This window comes from Balaenoptera ricei, chromosome 19 (assembly GCF_028023285.1).
Source record: "Balaenoptera ricei isolate mBalRic1 chromosome 19, mBalRic1.hap2, whole genome shotgun sequence".
NCBI classification, from domain to species: domain Eukaryota; kingdom Metazoa; phylum Chordata; class Mammalia; order Artiodactyla; family Balaenopteridae; genus Balaenoptera; species Balaenoptera ricei.
The window spans coordinates 13,681,169-13,699,420 of NC_082657.1; the positions used below are offsets into that span (position 1 = coordinate 13,681,169).

At 47.4% G+C, this 18,252-nt stretch overlaps 2 protein-coding genes across 2 annotated transcripts; both read right to left on the reverse strand.

Annotated features, from left to right (window-relative positions):
- Positions 1-5,850: 5,850 nt before the first annotated feature.
- LOC132353305 (interferon lambda-3-like) lies at positions 5,851-7,179 on the reverse strand. The gene is made up of 5 exons (XM_059904391.1): positions 7,000-7,179; positions 6,643-6,720; positions 6,230-6,373; positions 6,038-6,121; positions 5,851-5,949 (listed from the first exon to the last, which is right to left on the reverse strand). The coding sequence occupies exons 1-5, from the start codon at positions 7,177-7,179 to the stop codon at positions 5,851-5,853; spliced, it is 585 nt and encodes a 194-aa protein (XP_059760374.1).
- Positions 7,180-10,791: 3,612 nt separating this feature from the next.
- LOC132353759 (interferon lambda-4-like) lies at positions 10,792-12,246 on the reverse strand. The gene is made up of 5 exons (XM_059905165.1): positions 12,079-12,246; positions 11,581-11,652; positions 11,338-11,481; positions 11,018-11,092; positions 10,792-10,890 (listed from the first exon to the last, which is right to left on the reverse strand). Exons 1-5 carry the CDS (start codon positions 12,244-12,246, stop codon positions 10,792-10,794), a joined length of 558 nt encoding a protein of 185 aa, XP_059761148.1.
- Positions 12,247-18,252: the final 6,006 nt, after the last annotated feature.

The window sequence follows — 18,252 nt, forward strand, 5'->3', positions numbered from 1 at the left end:
TACTGATTGGAAACTAAAAGTTTAACTGACTTGCCCAAGGTCATGCAGTAACTAAGCGAGCAGAAGTTGGGATTCTAAGATCTCTGTGACCTCAGAGCTTGCATTTTTAACCACTACAACCATACTGTCTCCTTTATCGTACTTGAGATACTTTTATCCACCAGGTGAGATGCTAATTGCTTTACGTATATTGTTTCTAATTTGCAGAAGAACCTCTCTACGTGAATACACGTCACCATCATCTCACACCCAAACTTCCTCCTCTACCCTTAGGCATTCCTGGGTGCTCTCCTCTTATGAGTCCTGAACTTTTAGAAACATAAACTGGAGCAGTTGCTTCTTCGCTTAAAACTCTGCAGTGACTGCCTATGTGTCTTCCAGGAAAATCCAAGTGCTTAAAGATCTCACAGACACCCAAGGCCCTGGTCCCTATCTACCTGTCTAACTTCACTCCTAGCCACCTCTCCGTGGAGTTCTGGACTGCAGCACACTGGCCTCCTTTCTGTTCCTCAAATTTTAATGACCAGCTCCCTCCCCAGTCTGAAGGTCCCCGAGGACAGGGACCTGTGGATCTGTAGTCCCAATACTGGCAAATAACAGGCAGCTAGGAAATACTGTCCATGTATATAATGAATGGACGACTGAATGGCTGCGTGCATGAATAAATGAACCTTTCAAAGAGAGGTATCCCTAAGTTATCTTCAGATGAAGAAATCTAGAGGCCAGGAAAGGCAAGTATATTACTAAATGTCACTCAGCAGATAAATGTTCCGTCTGGGTATCAAATTCAGGTCTGAGTTCAGAGTTGGGCTTCCTCCACTCACACTGTCTCAGAATGACTGCTCCCACTCGTAAGTGTAACACCATTTGATAATGAAAATGAATTGACACCAGGAGAAAAGAATGACACCAGAGGTACAGGGTTTGCAAACACGAGGACACATAAATAGCAGGACCCAAAGTATCCTAACTGGGAACTTTGACATCTATGATCCCCAAATCCCTCAGGGAACGAGACCTGCTCAGGTGGGGAGGTCCAAGAGTGACAGATTTATAAAATCCCCAAAAAGTGTTGGGGATTCACATTAGAGGACCAACCCTGTAATGGTCAGAGGAACCCAGGCAATTAGGTCAGACTGGTTCATGGTATGTGGGGGTCAGTGACCAAAGCAACCCAGGAATCAAGTCTTCTACTGACCACCTGGAAAGATATTCTGGCCATGCATCCCACGGAAATGTCATTGCATCCAGGGAACTCGTTCTGGTCTTGGGAAAGAATCCGTGCCTCTTGCACCCAGCGTGGGTGGGTCAAGGTTCAGCCAACGGTGGCAGAGAAGCCACCTGTAAGCGCTCTGCTCAGCATGTCCAGCTGAGCTCCCAGCCAACAGCTGCCCTGTGGGTGAGCCAGCAACTGCCTCCAGCGCCGTCAAGCCTTCAGATCAATCAAATCCCAGCTGACATCCAACTGCAACCATGGGAGAGACCCCAAGTGAAAAATCACTCACCTGAGGGAGAACAGGAGGAGGAGAAAGGTACGACATGGACAGGTGAGAGGGTACTGTCTCACTTCCCCACAGACGGCAATTGCCAACTCTGAACAAAATATTAAAAAACAAAACAAAACAAAAACCCAACTATTTGAAGGCACTGGAGAGAAACCAGACACAGGCAGAAGCTGGAGGGGATTCAACCTTTTAAGGAATGGAAGACACTGGGAATTCCCTGGTGGTCCAGTGGTTGGGACTGTGCCCTCCACTACAGGGGGCACGGGTTCGATCCCTGGTTGGGGAACTAAGATCCTGCAAGCCGAGCGGCATGGCCAAAAATAAAATAAAATAAAGAATGGACTTTTTCGCTTATTACTAGACCACAGCATGGAAACACATCTAGATTACAGGGTGTCAGATCCAGACGACCTTTCAAAAGGAAAGTACCAGAAACATCCAAAAAGGAAACGAACTACGTTCACGAAGAAACAATTGGCAGATTTGAACTTCCTTTTCAATAAAAACCCATACCCCACCCCTAGCCTTCAGAGAGAAATGACCTCAAAAATGGACATACATCCAACACTCCTGCAGGTTTGGTTCAAGAATCGTAGAGCGAAACTCAAGAAAGCCAAATACGAGGATTTTCAGTCAGAACAGCAAGAGGCTCAACAGCAATTATCTGAGGCAGGAGGCAAGATCAGCTCTTCCAAGGGAAATATGGATACACCTCCCAGGTCCCCTAATGGTACCTCCCCTGCATCTCTAGTTTATATGGATGGTCCAATACCTTCCTTCCAACTCAGCAGGTGGCGCAATTTGAAGGCTGTCACAGACCATTCTCTTGGCCACAAAATGGTACATTTTGGCTACTGCCAATACCCTAATATATACTGCCTCTATCCCATTTTGGAATCCCAAGCTCTCTCCACAAGCTTCAATTCTAATTCTTTTGGCTCTTTTTCGCCATAAAGATCTTAGAGAAGCTAGACACAGAAAGTCACATATGATTTGTAATGATTCCCATACAAGGGAATACTTTTCAGCAGTGAAAGGAAAAAACAAGATATACACAACGTGGATGCAGTTCAAGACCATTAGGTTGAGTGAAAGAAAAAAAACCCACACAACAGAGTACACAGTGTATAATTCTGTATAATTCCCACTGTATGAATTTGTAGAGCAGGCAGGAAAAACTAATCTACAGCAGCCAGAAGCAGATTAGTGACTATCCATGTCGTAGGAAGAATTGAGTTGAAAAAGGCACAGGATGATGTAGAGGTTTCATGTCTTTTTTTTTTTTTTTTTTTTGGCCACTCTGTATGGCTTGCAGGATCTTATTTCCCCGAACCCAGCCCACAGCTGTGAAAGCGCTGAGTCCTAACCACTAGATTGCCAGGGAATTCCTCTCACGTCTTAAAATGTCAGTTACCTAGGTGTAAAATTCATCAGAGCACTACATTATATACTTGAAAGTTGCAAGAGACTGGATCTTAAATGTTCTCACCACAAAAAAGAAATGAGAATTATGTGATGGGATGGATGGAGGTGTTAGCTAATGCTATGGTGGTAATCATTTTGCCACATATAAATGTATCACATCAACATGTTGTGTACCTTAAACTTATGTGAAGTTATGTGTCAATCATATCTCATTAAAGCTGAAGGAAAAAAAAAAAAAGAATGGAACACACTATGTGAGATCAAGTTCATATGGCTTTTCCTCTGAGGACGCACCCCTGTTCATGTGGCAAGGGACAGCTTGAATTCTAGCAGAAAACCAGTCATTGACTTGAAGTATCAGACCCTAGAGTTCAGGGTGGCAAGAGTAGTTGGAAACTGAGAGGAGAAATCCTAATATGCAGGGAGCCCCAGAGAAAGAGGACCTAAGTCCGTATATAAATTACCCTTGAATCTTTAATGTACTGAAAGAAAAAGAAAGCTGTCAACACAGAATTCTATATCCACTGTAAATATCCTAGAAAATTGGCAAAATAAGATGGCTGCTCTCATTTCTGTCATTCAGCAAGAGTGGAGACAGGAAACGAGGAGGGCATTGCCATTTCCCTTAAAGGACCAACTCATAAGGTGCTCAGATTGCTTTCACTCATTTGCATTGGCCAAAACATAGTGCCATAGGTGTGGGGAAAACTGGAAAATGTTGTCATTAGTAGAGCACTCTTAAATCCACTAGGTAAAGGAAGAAGGGATAACAGATATAGAGACAGCTAGCTGGAGTCTCTGTCATCCAGCTTTATAGACAATTATGTGGTTGTGTGATGGCTGGAGCTGTGGCAGCCATCTTATGACCATGAGGGGAGACAGTACTGATACACTGAGGATGGAGGAGCAGCCAGGTGGAAAAACCCTGGCTCCACTATGACATCATGCTCTCTAAACTGGCACACTTCAGTATAAATATTATGTGAGCCATGCATACCATTTAAAATTTTCAGTAACCATGCTTGAAAAGTTAAAAAATATATAAGAAATTAATTTAAAATATACTTTATTTGACCCAGTATACCCAAAATATAATTTAAATATATAATCAATGTAAAATTATTAATGATTTTAAATCTTTTAAACAGTAAATAAAAATTCTGTATGTACACACATCTATTTCCTAGCTCTATCCACTGAGAGAGAGCAGAAGCAATGATATCCTTGTCGCAATCAGTTCACCAGGTCTTGGTTTCTAAATACTGTTCTCCACTAAAAGGAACCAGAGCTCCTTGGGGAAATGGCCAGAGTTACAGAGATGAGGCAGGAAAATTACAAAAGGAGCCTGGGAATCTGATACCAGAAAGCGAGGAGGTGCTCAACAAATGATGGGGACACATCAAAAGGACATGAGCCCTCTTGAAAAGGTTCCTATTGGCCTCATCTGGGACAACTTGAGTGTCACGATAAATGATAGTAAAGAACTACAATTATAAACTAATAACTCATGAGTCCATGTTGACATAAAGCCATTGGTAAATACATGAATCAGGAAGGGGAGGAAAGCTCTTCCTAAGAGTAGAATGTCGACTAAGAAATGTAGACAGAATGATGACATTAGAGGCTCAGTATTTGGTAATGGTCATAATAGTAACTGTAAGACAAACTCCAACAACGGATGCTAAAATGAATGGCTCAGAGTTTGAGAAGTAATGGGAATTTACATGGTCTCAAACTCTCTCCACATCCTTATTAACTACAAAGAGAAAAAAAGTAACCATAGAGAAACTTGGCAGGCAACATCTGAAAAAAGAAAAATAAGAAAAATAAGAAGTCGTTAAATTCTGGAGGATATTTTATACTTAGAGCACAGCTTGGCTTGTACTAGTTACCTTTCAAGTGAACAATGGCTACATGTGATCTGGGAGCCATATTGGACAGCTCAGCTTAAATGGACCCTGCTGTTTGAGATTTCTCATCCTGTACAATAATAAATGTTCTCAATATTAAGGCACTTTGAGTTAATATTACTTTACTTATAACAGAATGCAATCTAGTGACACCATCATACCATCACACACACACTGTGGGAGGATGAATTATGGCCCCCAAAGTGCCAACCCACAATCTCAGACCTACGAATATCCCGTTACATGCCAAAGGGACTTTGCAGATGTAATTAAGATTTATGGACTCTAAAAGAGAGAGATTATCCTGGATTCCCTGAGTGGACCCAGTCTAAACACATGAGTTCTTAAGAGCAGAGAACTTTCTCAGGCTGGAGGTAGAAGAGAAATGTGGCAGAAGGAGAAATGAGAGGGATTCCAAGCATGAGAAGGATTTGACTCATCATTACAGACTCTGAGATGTAGGGTCAACGTGCAGGGACCAGAAAGAAGTTGCGAAGAGCTAAGGACGGGCCCTCACAGCCAGCAAGAAAAAAGGATCTCAGTCTGACAACCGCAAGGAATAGAATTCTGCCAACAACTTAAATGAGTTTGGAAGCGGATCCTGCACAGAGCTTCCGAAACAATCCAGCCAGCCACACTTTGATCAGCCTTGTGAGACCCACAGCAGGGAAATTAGCTGAGCCCACCCGGATTTCTGACCTGCAGAAATGTAAGATAATGAATTTGTGTTGTGTTGATATGCTCAGTTTGTGAGAATTTGTTATGGCAGCAAAGAAAAACCAACACACACACACACACAGTCCCACACCACAAAGAGCATCTTTTCTTCATTGTTTATTTGTACAGTTTTTATAAAAAGTAGAAAAATAAACATTTTATGGGGTCTGAGCTTGATAAATCACACACATAAATATAAAAATAGTGATTTGGAGGCAATAAATTAAAAAAAGGGGTTTGACGCATAAATAATATCGAAGATGCTGAGACACGTTGCAGGTGGGTCTCTGGGGTCAGACACACTGGTCTCCACTGGCAACACATTTCAGGTCCCGGGTGAGGAGGCGAAAGAGGTTGAACATGACAGAGGCTTCGAGGCAGTCCCGGGACTCCTGGGGGGAGAGGGGGATGGCTCAGTAGCTCCCATGTCTGGGCTCGCAGCTGAGCCCAGCCATCGGTTTCCCCTCCCCGGTCACTCACCTTCTTCGGGGCCTCCTGGAGCCGGTGCAGCCAGTGGTGGAGGCGGCCCCGGGGCCTGGGGCCTGCTGTGGGCTGAGCTGGGACCTGTGGGCAGAGGAGGGTGGTGTTGAGGGTGTGAGGCAGGGCCTGGGACAGAGGGGGACGTACAGGTGGCCAGAGCCCAGACACGGCCCGGGTGCCCCGAGCACTCACACAGGCCTGGAGCTTGGAGTGGATGTGGTGCAGCGTGTGGAGGGGCTGGTCCAGGATGTGGTCCAGGGATGAGTTAGCCGTGGCCTCCAGGACATTCAGTGTCAGGGCCAGCTCAGCCGCCAAGGCCACGGGGCGCTCCCACACCTGAGGAGGAGACAGAAGACAGGTGAGAGTTGCATGTGAGGGAGAACAGGCGAGGAGGCACAGGTGAGGGGGACAGAGGAAGGGACAGTGGAAGGTGAAAGTCGGGGTCAGGTGAGAGCCGATGTGCTTGGCTGAGGGGAAGGGGTCAGGGGACGGGTGGGGAGGGCAGGGAGAGAAGGACGTGAGAGAAGGAGGAGGTGAGGGGCCACCTGCAGAGCCGGAGCGGGGCGGGCAGGTGAGGGCAGGTGGGCCTGACTCTCCCAACTCACCTGCAGCTGCCTCAGGTCCCGGGTCCTGGGGAAGAGGTGGGAGCTGCAGTTCCAGTCCTTCTGCAAGAGCGACTCTTCCTAGAGAGCAAGGGCAAGGTCAGCCCACAGGGGGAGGGACAGAGGGGAGACCCCAGGGAGACTGGAGGATGGCCAACAACAGGAGGACGGGAGGTGAACTTGCAAAAGGACCGCAGAGGCGCGTCCACCGCAGGAGGACAGGAGATCGCCCACCGCGGGGAGGGTGGAGGTCAGCCCAGTGCAGGGAGGGCAGGCCCACCTTCAGCCCAGGTAGCCGGGGAGCGCCCAGAGGGAGGGGTGGAGGGTCGCCCACTGCAGGAGGGGCCGGGGGAGACTCACAAAGGCGTCCTTGGCCCTCTTGAAGGCCTGCAGCTCTTGTGGGGACAGAGACTTGAACTGGGCCATGTGGCAGCCCCGTGCACCTGGGAGGGCCCCGAGGGGCGAGGGCACAGGAGCTGCTCCTGTCCTGCTCGGCGCCACGGTCATCAGCATCAGCACCAGCGTGCAGCCCGGGGCCATGTCTGTGTTAAGGAAGGACAGAAAGATGAGGGGAGGGAGGGCGTCAGGGGGTGAGGGTGGAGGCTCTGGGGAGGTGAGGGTCCCAGACAATGATGTAGGGGCTGACCCAGCTTCATTCCTGCTCTCTGGTCTCTGTCAGCAGATGGGGGATCAAGTGTCCACTCTGAGGCTGTCGCCTGGGGTCTCTCAGTCTCCTCTGGCGTCTCTGACTTCAGCCTCCTCTTCTGGATCTCAGCTCGTTGCTCTGTCCGTGTCTCTGAACTTCCAGCTCCGTCTGAGGTGCAATTCCTGCCTGAGTTCCATGGCGCAGCTTTTAGCCTGTGCAGCTGGGCAATCCCAGCTGATGTAGGAAAAGTGAAAACGCAGCCAGAGGCTGACACCGGCACCAGCGGAGGTGCGGGCTGGGAAAGCCCAGAGCAGGGCGGGGCCTGTGAGCCATGTGAGCCGCTGAGGGAAAGAGAAACTGACATCCATTCACGCTCACCTCCAAGAGAGTGAGTAACGAAGTCAAAATCAGGGCTGGGGCAGTTTCAGCCCCACACAGCGGGTCTCCTGCGCCGGTGCCCAGGCTGATCTAGGACTGGGGTGCGGAGGGGACAGAGGGACTTCCTTTTTTGCAGAGGCCCCAGTACAGGGAGTAGAGGGAAAAGGCACCTGTAGGAGGTGTTGCCATGAAGAACCTGGAACTTCCAAGAGGGAGGCTGTTTAGGAGATGGCAGAAGGTCCAGGGGTGCTGCTGCGGGTGGGAGAGAGAGTGAGAAAGGCAAAACACTCGCGAATTAAGTGAGGACACCAGCTCCTTCCCACCCTTCCCCACCTGGTACCGATAGAGACAGAATGGGGGCGGTCGGGAGCCTGCACTATCCTGTTCTCTGACTGTCAGGCGCAGAAGGACCCAGGAATAGGAGGATGTGCTATGAAATTGAGCTGTGACCAGTACTTCAGGGAAATCAGGTGGGTTTGAGAAAAACGCCTTCATTCATTCACCAAGTACTTATTTGCCCTCCCACCCCCACTTTGGGTCAGACCCTGCTCAAGGTGCCAGGAAGAGAGCATTGGAAAAAGAAAAGACATGAAACAATCCTTCATGGGGCTTTTTACTAGAGAGAGGTACCAGATAGTACCTCTCTGGGACACGGGGATTAGGCATGTGGTATGTATTACGTTAGGTAAAGTCAGATAATGGAAAATGAAAGAAATGAAGCAGGGACGAGAGCAGAGTGCGAGAGGAAGTCTGTATTAACTAAGGTAATGAAATGACATTTGAGGGAAGACCTAAAGGAAGTGAGGGAGGGAGCCCTGTGGAGATCTGCGGGGAGCCTTCCAGGAAAAGGGAACAGTCAGTGAAAAAGGAAAACAGAGACACCCCGCTCCTTCTGTGGGCCTGTGTATGTCTCACCCTGTTCACAGAGGCTCTGCCACAAGGTGGTTTGTTGTCGCTGTTGTTGTTTCTGGCCGTGCTGCTTGCAGGATCTCAGTTCCCCGACCAGGGATTGAACCGGACCCTCAGCGGTGAAAGCGCAGCGTCCTGACCACTCGAATGGCAGGGAATTCCCTCACAATGTGCTACTGAATACTCATGGTAGCACCAAGGACATCCTGTGCTTTGACTACATCTCAAATGCAGAGGAAACTGCAGGGACTCAGAGGGGTTAAGAGACTTGTCCAAGATCATACAGCAAATAAGTGGTGAGGGCAGGGTATTAACTGAGTTCTGTCTGACACTAGAGAGTACGCACTGCACTCAACTGTCCCAGTGTAGCTACATCTCCTGACTTGGAGGTAATGGACGTCTCGAACAGAAGGTGTGGAGTCCTTTTGACTATTACTCCCACCCCCTCTTTCCCTCATTCATAATTCTGGGGAGAGTGTGGACCAAAGTCCTCAGTTGGGAATATCTTTGAGCTCTGATACGTAACGTTTTTTAGAAATTTTTCTTATTGGAGTATAATTGCTTTACAATGTTGTATTACTTTCTGCTGTACAATGAAGTGAATCAGCTATATGTATGCCTATATCCCCTCCGTCCTGGACCTCCTTCCCACGCCCCCCATCCCACCCATCTAGGTCGTCACAGAGCACCGACCGAGCTGAGCTTCCTGTGCTTTATAGCACGTTCCCACTAGCTATCTATTTTACGTATGGTAGTGTATATATGTCAGTCCTAACCTCCCACTTCGTCCCACCCTCCCCTGCCCCCACTCTGTCCACATGTCCATTCTCTAGGTCCACGTTTCTATTCCTGCCCTGCAGATAGGTTCATCTGTAACAGCAGGTGGACTTCCCTGGGGGTCCAGTGGGTAAGACTCTGTGCAGGGGGCACGGTTAGATCCTTGGTAGGGGAACTAGATCCTGCATGCATGCCGCAACTCAGACCCAGAGCAGCCAAAATAAATAAACATTTTCTAAAAAATAAAAGCAACAGCAGGGATGTGCCCAAGTCACCTACCAGTATTCTGGTCAGTATCTATTCATTGCATCGGCCTTACATCAGGGGAGGACACATTGCAACAACTGTGAATCCTGAAAATTGACAAATTATCTCAAAATCCCTCAACATCATACTGTTTCTCTTAGAAAGGAAGTTCAGGGGAGTGGCTAGGAGCATGGGAGCTGGGGCTAGACTCTGGGGCTCAACCCTGGCTCCGACCCTCTCTAGCTGTGTGACCTTGGGAAACAAGCTTTACAGTTGGCCACGAAGATTGCCCATCCACAGATGCAGACAAATTTTAAAAGTACAATTGTTCTGCATTTATGTGTGTGATTATTTAATCGAGATCAATTATTAAGGCCATTCTGTGGCTTCAGCTGGAAGCTTCAGAAACATTATTTCAATGTATAGTACTCACTGCAAGGGAAGTGTAACAATGCCATGGCATAAATGAGTAAACTGAGGCTCAGAGAGAAGTAATTTGCCCAGACACGCAACACTTAAGTGGCAGGGGCAGAACTGAAACTCAGGTCACCTGATTTCCCTGTCTCAGCATTTTGTGCTGAACAGCCCCCCTCAAAATGATCACGGAATAAACAACCCGCAGAAATGCAAAAATATTTAATAATTGGCAATAAATTAACAACAGAAGACAGAACAGCAAATACACACAGGAACTTCATAAATACAAAACACACTTAAGTAACAGAATTCAAAAAACTACTTATCCAGAAGACTTTTGGCCCTTTCACTACCCAGTCCCTCAGGGAATGAGGCCTCCCCAGCCGGGAGGTCCAAGAGTCACATATTCATGGAATCGCAAAGCGGGCATTGAAGGTTCAAAGCAGGGGGTGGGACCTAGCATGAGACAGGGCTGTTCCTGTAACCACAGAAGTAGAAACTGGTCCATGGTACGTGGTGGTCAGCGACCAAGGCGGACACGGACTCCAGTCTTTTCCTGCCAGCCCGGGCCCGGGAAGATCCTAGGGCAACGCATCCCGCGGAAATATCGCTGCTTCCGGGGGAACTCGTTCTGGTGTTTGGGAAAAGGGCGCCTCTGGCACCAGCGCCGTCGGGTCCAGGCTAAGAGACCCGCCTGGTCCGATGGGGCCACGGAGGAGGGAGGCGTCCGCAACCAGGCGACCCCGGGGCTTCGGGTCCCAGGCGGAGCCGCGGCGGGATCACAGACAAGGACCCGAGTGCGCCACCAGCCGCAGGTCCCACGCGAGCAGGCGCAGGAGGTTGAAGATGACGGTGGCTTCGTGGCACCGAGGCGAGCCCTGCAGCCCGGGAAGCAGGCGGAGCGGGGCTGAGTCAGGAATCTCCTTCCCCGAGACACCCCCCTCCAGACCCGCACGGCTCCAAGCCGGCCTCCCGTCTAGCCGCTTTGCCGCCCGCTCCACTCACAGCTGTGCGAGTCTGGGGACGCCTCCCGGGCCGCCGCAGGGACTTCCTCCGGGAGCCTGGCCGGACCAGCTCGAGCTGGAGGGAGAACGGGAGGTCAGTGCAGGCGGCGGGGAACCGAGCCTCCCCTCCCAGGTGACTCCGCCCCTCACCCTCCCAGCCGCAGACCAAAGCCCGGATCTGGGGACACCGAGAGGACGTGAATCGTGTCTGCGCCCGTTTCTGGCCTCACGGGACAGATTCGCAGTCGGGGGGCCTGGCCTTGAGACCAGGGGCGCAGAGCGAGCCGGGAGGGGTGCGGGGCCAGGGCGCAGCGCACTCACGCAGGCCGTCACGTCCCGCCCCGCGGCCGCCAGCAGCTCCAGGGTCGGGCCGACGCCGGGGAACAGCTCGGGGCTCGGCAGGCTGCTCAGCACGTCTTGGGCGTCGGCGAGGCCGCGGGCCACCTGGCGGAGCAGCGCACGGGACTGCGGGGACCCGGCGGGAGTTAGACGGGGCGGCGCGCCAGCCCGCGCTCCCCCACCCCCACCCCACCCCACCCCCCGCCCGCCGGCCTCGGGCCTCACGGAAGGCCGCGGAGGGTCCCTCCTCCGGCGGAACGAGCAGTTGCGCGGCCTCCAGCTCAGCGTCTCTTCCTCCTGCGGGACAAGGGCTGGGGTGACGCGGAGTCTCCTGGCAAGGGCCCCTGAAGCGCTGGGACGTCGGAGATTCCTGGACGTGGCTCGGGACTGGCCGGGACGGTTGTGCTTATCGTGTCCCGAACCAGGCAGCGCTCCGATGGCTGAGCGGGGCTGAAAGGCACCCGCGCTCCCCGTGCGGAGCCTGCGCCCCGACGTGGAGCCGAGTCCGCCTGGAGGGGGCGCCCCTCTGTGACCCGCACCAAGGCCGTGCCTGAGCTGACCACCGGGACCTGCCGGAAGATGTCGTGGTCACAATTCTGGACCCTGAAATCTGAGATGTGCCTGCTGGACACTAGGACGCGAGGGCCCCTCGGGACAAAGACTGATGTCACCGAGCCCGCGGGCCCGGGGTCCAGGGGGTGGGGGCGTCTGAGCATCACTCACATAGCGGTCCCTCAGTGCCTTGATGGCCAGCAGCGCCCGGGGGTCCAGGGAGCGGTAGTGTGAGAGGAGGCGGCGCGGAGGCTCCACCACTTCGGGGTCCGCCGCCACGCCCACCGTCACCAAGACCCACAGCCCCACGGCCACCGCGGCTGCGCCACTCGGCCCCATCTCTTTTCCTGCAGGACGCGACAGACGTCAGGGAGCTCAAGGAGAAGGCCCCGAGTCCAAGCCCCTGCCTGTGGTTAGACTTGCAGAGGCAGAGGGACTGACGCTCAGAGCGTGGGCTGTGGACACACGCAGGGGAAGAGACAGGATGCGCCCCCTCCTACCCTCAGCCTCTCTCCTCTCACTCCTCACCTACGATGTGTCTCTGGTGCCTGGTGCTGCAGCAGGGCCTGCCTTCCACTGTCCTCTGGGTGGTGTCCAGAGTGGGGTCCACCTGGGACAGCGGTGCCTGCACCCTCCATGGTGGCTTTTAAGTGCCCAGCTGAGAATGGTGAGCAACCGGGCTTCCCCGTGCAGGGTAAGCTTTCCCAACGTCATTGCTGGCCACTGATCAGCCCAGAGGGTTGCAGGCAGGGGTTTGAGGACTTTACCCACCTGTGGGCCAGTGCCAGTGATGACTCTGCCCAACCGTCTCTCCTGAGCCAATTGCTATGTTTGTTTTCTGCACCTTTTGTTTTTTCTGTGTGTTGGTCTTTCTTTTGCACTCGAGGAATGAACTCAAAACACACCTTTTCCTTCGGCTGGAAGCTGCAAGCTTGGCAGAGGTACCTGTACAAGTGCCTGCTGTCAGGAGTTCATACTCGGGTTTCTTTCTCTCTTTCTTTTTAAAGATTTTTTTTGATATGGACCATTTTTTTAAAAGTCTTTATTGAATTTGTTACAATATTGCTTATGTTTTAAGTTTTGGTTTTTAGGGCCACGAGGCATGTCAGATCTTAGCTCCCCAACCAGGGACTGAACCCACGCCCTCTGCATTGGAAGGTGTAGTCCTAACCACTAGACTGCCAGGGAAGTCCCCATACTAGGGTTTCTAATGCTTGCTCTTCAATCACTCTCTTGTCATTATATCTTTTCTCTCTCTGTCTTTTTTTCCCCTCTTTCTCTGCACAAATATCCCTCCCTTCTGTTTTCTCAGCTTCTTTCCTCATCTGGGACTTAGACAAACTCTCTCTGGCTTCCTTAGTCTGTTATTAAATGATATGTATTCCTTTACCAATTATAAAACTATTCTTCGTTTGCTGTTGAAAATTGGAATTGCAAACATGTTTTTCTGAACCACTGTTAATAATAATTATAGTTGATACATACTGAGCACTTCCTGTATGCTTGGCTCCACTTTAAGCTCTTCTCATGTATTTACTGCTTTATTCTCCCCAGCAAGTCTGTGAGGTAGGTCCTCTCACTGGCTGACATTTTATAAGATGAGGAAGCTGAGGTACAGAGGCTGTGAGTCTGTCCAAGCTCACACAGCTTATAGATGTGGTCCCCGGCCGTCTGGGTTATTACTGGTGGTGCTCTGCCATTTCTCACCTATATAGACAGATCTATTCATGTGCAGAATAGTTAAGGTATGTTTTGGGCGAGTAAAGCCAAGTTTCCTACGTGAGACCACCTTTAATTAATTATAAAGTTTATTAATAAATATTGATAATTACAGACAAGTAATGATTGTTTTTCCCATGTATGTCTTCCTCAGCATTAATATGAAAAAATTATTTTGTCTTTCAGTGTATATTTTCCTTATTGAAAGGCATAGAGGTTTTAAAAAACATCAAATTGGTTGAAACAGAAGCACTCTGGAAAAAACATGAGAGAAATTCTACTGAAACACTAGACGAGATCAGCCAATGTGTCCATGCAGCAAACTTTCCAGGCTTCCATTACCTCTCCCCAACTCACCCCAGCATCCCCCCATTTCAGCTGGAGATCCAAATGGTTTGGGGAAGGTGACTTGACCCCCCCATCTCTGGGTTGGCTTATGTGACCTGGCTGCAGCCATTTACCTCAGTTAGTCTCCCTGGCCACAGTGAAAGCATTTGGGGGTGGGCATATGACCTAAGCTAATCTAATCAGAATGAACCTCAATGCTGGACATCTTATCCCCAGATAGTTTTGTGTATCAAGTTTGTTCCTTTTTATTGCTAAATGGTATTCCGTGGTATGAATGTACTACAGTTTTGGTTTTTTGGTAAACAGTTACCTGTTAAAGAACGTCTGGGTTGTTTTTTGGCTGTTATAAATAAAGCTGCTATAAACAATCATGTGCAAGATTTTGTATGAATGTAAGTCTTCATTTCTCTGGGCAAATGCCCAGGAATGCAATTGCTAGGTCATATGGTAGTTGCATGTTTAGTTTTTTTAAAAAACTACCAACCCTATTTTCCAGAGGGGCTGTACAATTTTGCATTTACACCAGCAATAAGCGATCAATTTCTCCATATCCTCGTTAGCATTTGATTTTTTTTTTTTTTAGGCATTCGGATAGCTGTATAATGATATCTCATGGTGGTTTTAATTTGCATCTCTTTATTGGCTAATAATGTTGAACATCTTTTCATGTACTTATTTCCCATCTTTCACTCTTTAGTGAAATGTCTCTTCATGTCTTTTGCCCATTCCCAAACGGATTGTTTAATTTTTGTACTGTTGATTTTTGAGAGTTCTTTATCTATTCTAGATACTAGTCCTTCATCAGATAGGTGGTTTGCAAGTATTCTCTCCCAGTCTTTAGCTCATTTTTCTATCTTCTTAACATGGTCTTTTACAGAGCAAAAGTTTTGGATCAAATTCAGTTGATCAATTTTCCCTTTATGGATTAAGCCCTTGGTGTCAAGTCTAAGAACCCTTTGCCTTGCTCTAGATCCTGAAGATGTTCTTCATAATTTTTTCAAAAAGTCTTATAGCTTTATATTTTACATTTCAGTCCATGATCCATATTGAGTTAATTTTTATTTTAGTGTGAAGTTTAGGTCAAGGTTTATTTTTTGGCCTATGGAGGTCCGATTACTCCAGCACTATTTTTTGAAAAGGCTATTTTTCTCCACTGAATTGCTTTAGTATGTATGAGTATTTCTAAACACAAGGAGTGTCACACCATGTATATTATTCAGCAATTTACTTTTTTCACTGTATGATATGTCTTCAAGATTTTTCCATGTCAATGCCTATAGATCTGCTTCATTCTATTCAACTGCTGCAGGTCTAGCTTAACCTGGAGTTCATGGACAATAGGATTCAGGGGAGGGTGAACTTGCATGGGAAAAAGCTGCATCTCCATCTTCACTGACCTCAAACTGAAATTTAGCATTTCTTTCCACTATGAATGTAAGCAACAAACCACAATATATTAGCAGAACCTGTGACTTTGTCACTAAAAGAAGCCACAGATGTTTCCTAACACATTACAGATGTGGCACATATCTTGAAATATCATTTACTCCCATTACTCCCTCAACAGTATAGTAGTTAGTAAACCTACTGCTATGTCTTGTACTTAGTTCATTAATAAAGAGACATATGTATTACTTATCACAAAGTTACTTTAATGTTTTGGTAACTGTGTTTCAAAATAATCGGTTTTCTTAATAGTCCTGTGTATTTAATTTTATGTATTTTAAAACACATTTCTGAACCAAGAAGTGATTATAGGAAGGTTGCAGGATACAAGATTAATATGCAAAAGTATACTGCTTTCTTGTATAACAGCAGTGAACAGTTTGTAGTTGAAATTTAAAATACCATTTACATCAGCACCCCCAAAAATGAAACACTTAAGTACAAATAACACAAAATATAAATAAAATCTGTGTGAGGAAAACTATAAAACTTTGATGAAAGAAATAAAAGTACATCTAAAAATGGAAATATTCTATGAATATGGATAGGATGACTCAATATTGTCAAGATGTTGGTTCTTCCCAACTTAATCTATAGATTCAATGCAATCCAATCAAAATCCCAGCAAGTTAATATGTGGATATTGACAAAGTGAAAGTTTATATAGAGATTCAAAAGACCCAGAATAACTTTCACAATATTAAAAGAGAAGAACAAAGTTGGAGGACTGACACTCTCTCACATCAAGACTTACTATAAAGCTACAGTAATCAAGACAGTGTGATATTAGTAGGATAGACAAATCAATGGAACAGAATAGAGAGCCCAGGAATAGACCCACACAAATATAGTCAACTGATCTTTGAGAAAAGAGCAAAGGCAATTCAATGAAGAAAGGATAGACTTCCAACAAATGGTATTGAAACAACTGGACATTCGCATGCGAATAAATAAAAAAATAAACAAACCAAGCTAGATGCAGACCTTGCACATTTCACAAAAATTAACTTAAAATGTATCATAGACCTAAATGTAAAGTGCAGAATTATAAAACTCCTAGAATGTAGTATAGGAGAAAATCTAGGGAGCCATGGTGACGATTTTGTATATACACTGAAAGCACGATCCATGGAAGAAAAAAATTGATGAATTGGAAACATTTTAAACTTCAGCCCTATGAAAGACACTATTAAAAGAATGAAAAAATTACTCCCTTTCTCTCCCGCAGTCTTGAGAACCATGATTTTAACAAAAGACTGGAAAGAATATCAATGCCCACCAATAGGGGATTGGTTATTCAATAATCCTGTCAGAATGGAAGCCTTACCGGTGGTATATGCAGGATGTCTTCCATTTGCCCCTCCAAGTTCACTCTTCCCACTTCTCCACCCTCCTCTGGGCCCCAGGAAGCTGGACTTTGGCTTCTGTTGGGTGCAGCCAATGGGGAGCCTAGCAGTAGGGCCAGAGAGTCGGGAAGGAGAGTCAAGTCAGAGTATTTATTCCCCAGGCTTCCTCCCTGCAGGGCATCATGACTTCTCTGTCCCTCCCCCTGTGTACATGACTCCCTCCTTCCCAGGTCAGGTAACCACTCCCTCCCTTCCCCCATTCCTTCAGGCCTAGGGATGACAGACCCTCACCCGTGTGGGCCCCAAGGCCTTGCATTACTCCTCCTCTGTTCTCTTCACCATCCAATCCCTTTGTAAACACCCTTGGTATTAAACCACCACAAATTATCCTACATTGATTAGGCCATCTGTTTCCTGCAGGGTACCTCACTGATACAGTATAATTAAAGATGTGGGGGACTGCAAATGGTAATGAGGTAATGGTAAGACACAAAAAGCAGGCTATCAAACTGTATACAGACTCGTTCCAATTTAGGAGAAGTTGCTCAAAGAAAGAGAAAAAAAAAAAAAAAAAGAGGAGAAATAGCCACTAACTGCTAAAAAGATTACCTCCAGGAAGTGGGATTAAAGACTTTCTTTAACTCTCCAAGTTGTATTTTTTTTAAAAATATTTATTTATTTATTTGGTTGCACCGGGTCTTAGTTGCAACAGGCAGGCTCCTTAGTTGCGGCATGCACGTGGGATCTAGTTCCCTGACCAGGGATCGAACCCAGGCCCCTGCATTGGGAGCATAGAGTCTTAGCCACTGCGCCACCAGGGAAGCCCCAATGGTATTTTTTTATTGACTGATTCTTTATAACGAATGTTTTACTTCAATAATCAGAAAACATATGTACAAGTAAATATACGTAACATTTCTACTCATTGGAAAAATTGTTCCAGAGCTGGGGTGACGGAAGACAGGTGGGTGGTGAAATTATAGGTGGGGTTTTTTTCCTCTCCTGTGCATGTCTCTATTTTTCCAGCTTTATCCAATAACCTTGCCTTGCTAATTTTATCAGGAAAAGTAGTAGATTTTATTTTTAAAGTGAAACAAAGAGACTGATTGAGACACACGGAGACAGAGAGACACTGGCCTGAATGTTTGCTAGAAAAAGGAATGATAGACAGATGGAGTTATTGACAGAGATAAAAACAGGAACAGAGAGACAGACAAAAGAGGAGGCAAACAGAGAGGGAAGAAAGAAACAGAATGAAATGAGGACAGAAATGGAGAGAGAGAAGGAGGCACTGAATCAGATATTTAGGGGTAGTTGTGGCTTGGAGATCAAGCTTTGGAGCTGGATTGAGTATAGGTTCAAATTCTGCCTCTGCCAATTACTGACTGTGTGTCTTGGAAAAGTTCCTTCACTTTACTGTGCCTCAGTTATCCCATCTATAAATTGGAGGTGGAACAGTTCTTGCAGTGTCATTTTTTGAGCATTA

Excerpts from the sequence above, each read along its gene's own strand:
- LOC132353305 (XM_059904391.1), bottom strand. The coding sequence starts at position 7,179 with ATGGCCCCGGGCTGCACGCTGGTGCTGATGCTGATGACCGTGGCGCCG. Across the intron at positions 6,374-6,642 it reads GGGACCTGAGGCAGCTGCAG|GTGTGGGAGCGCCCCGTGGC; the intron begins GTGAGTTGGGAG and ends TCTCCTCCTCAG. Across the intron at positions 5,950-6,037 it reads TCCAGGAGGCCCCGAAGAAG|GAGTCCCGGGACTGCCTCGA; the intron begins GTGAGTGACCGG and ends CTCTCCCCCCAG.
- LOC132353759 (XM_059905165.1), bottom strand. The coding sequence starts at position 12,246 with ATGGGGCCGAGTGGCGCAGCCGCGGTGGCCGTGGGGCTGTGGGTCTTG. Across the intron at positions 11,653-12,078 it reads AGGCACTGAGGGACCGCTAT|GAGGAAGAGACGCTGAGCTG; the intron begins GTGAGTGATGCT and ends CTTGTCCCGCAG. Across the intron at positions 11,093-11,337 it reads GGCGGGACGTGACGGCCTGC|CTCGAGCTGGTCCGGCCAGG; the intron begins GTGAGTGCGCTG and ends TTCTCCCTCCAG.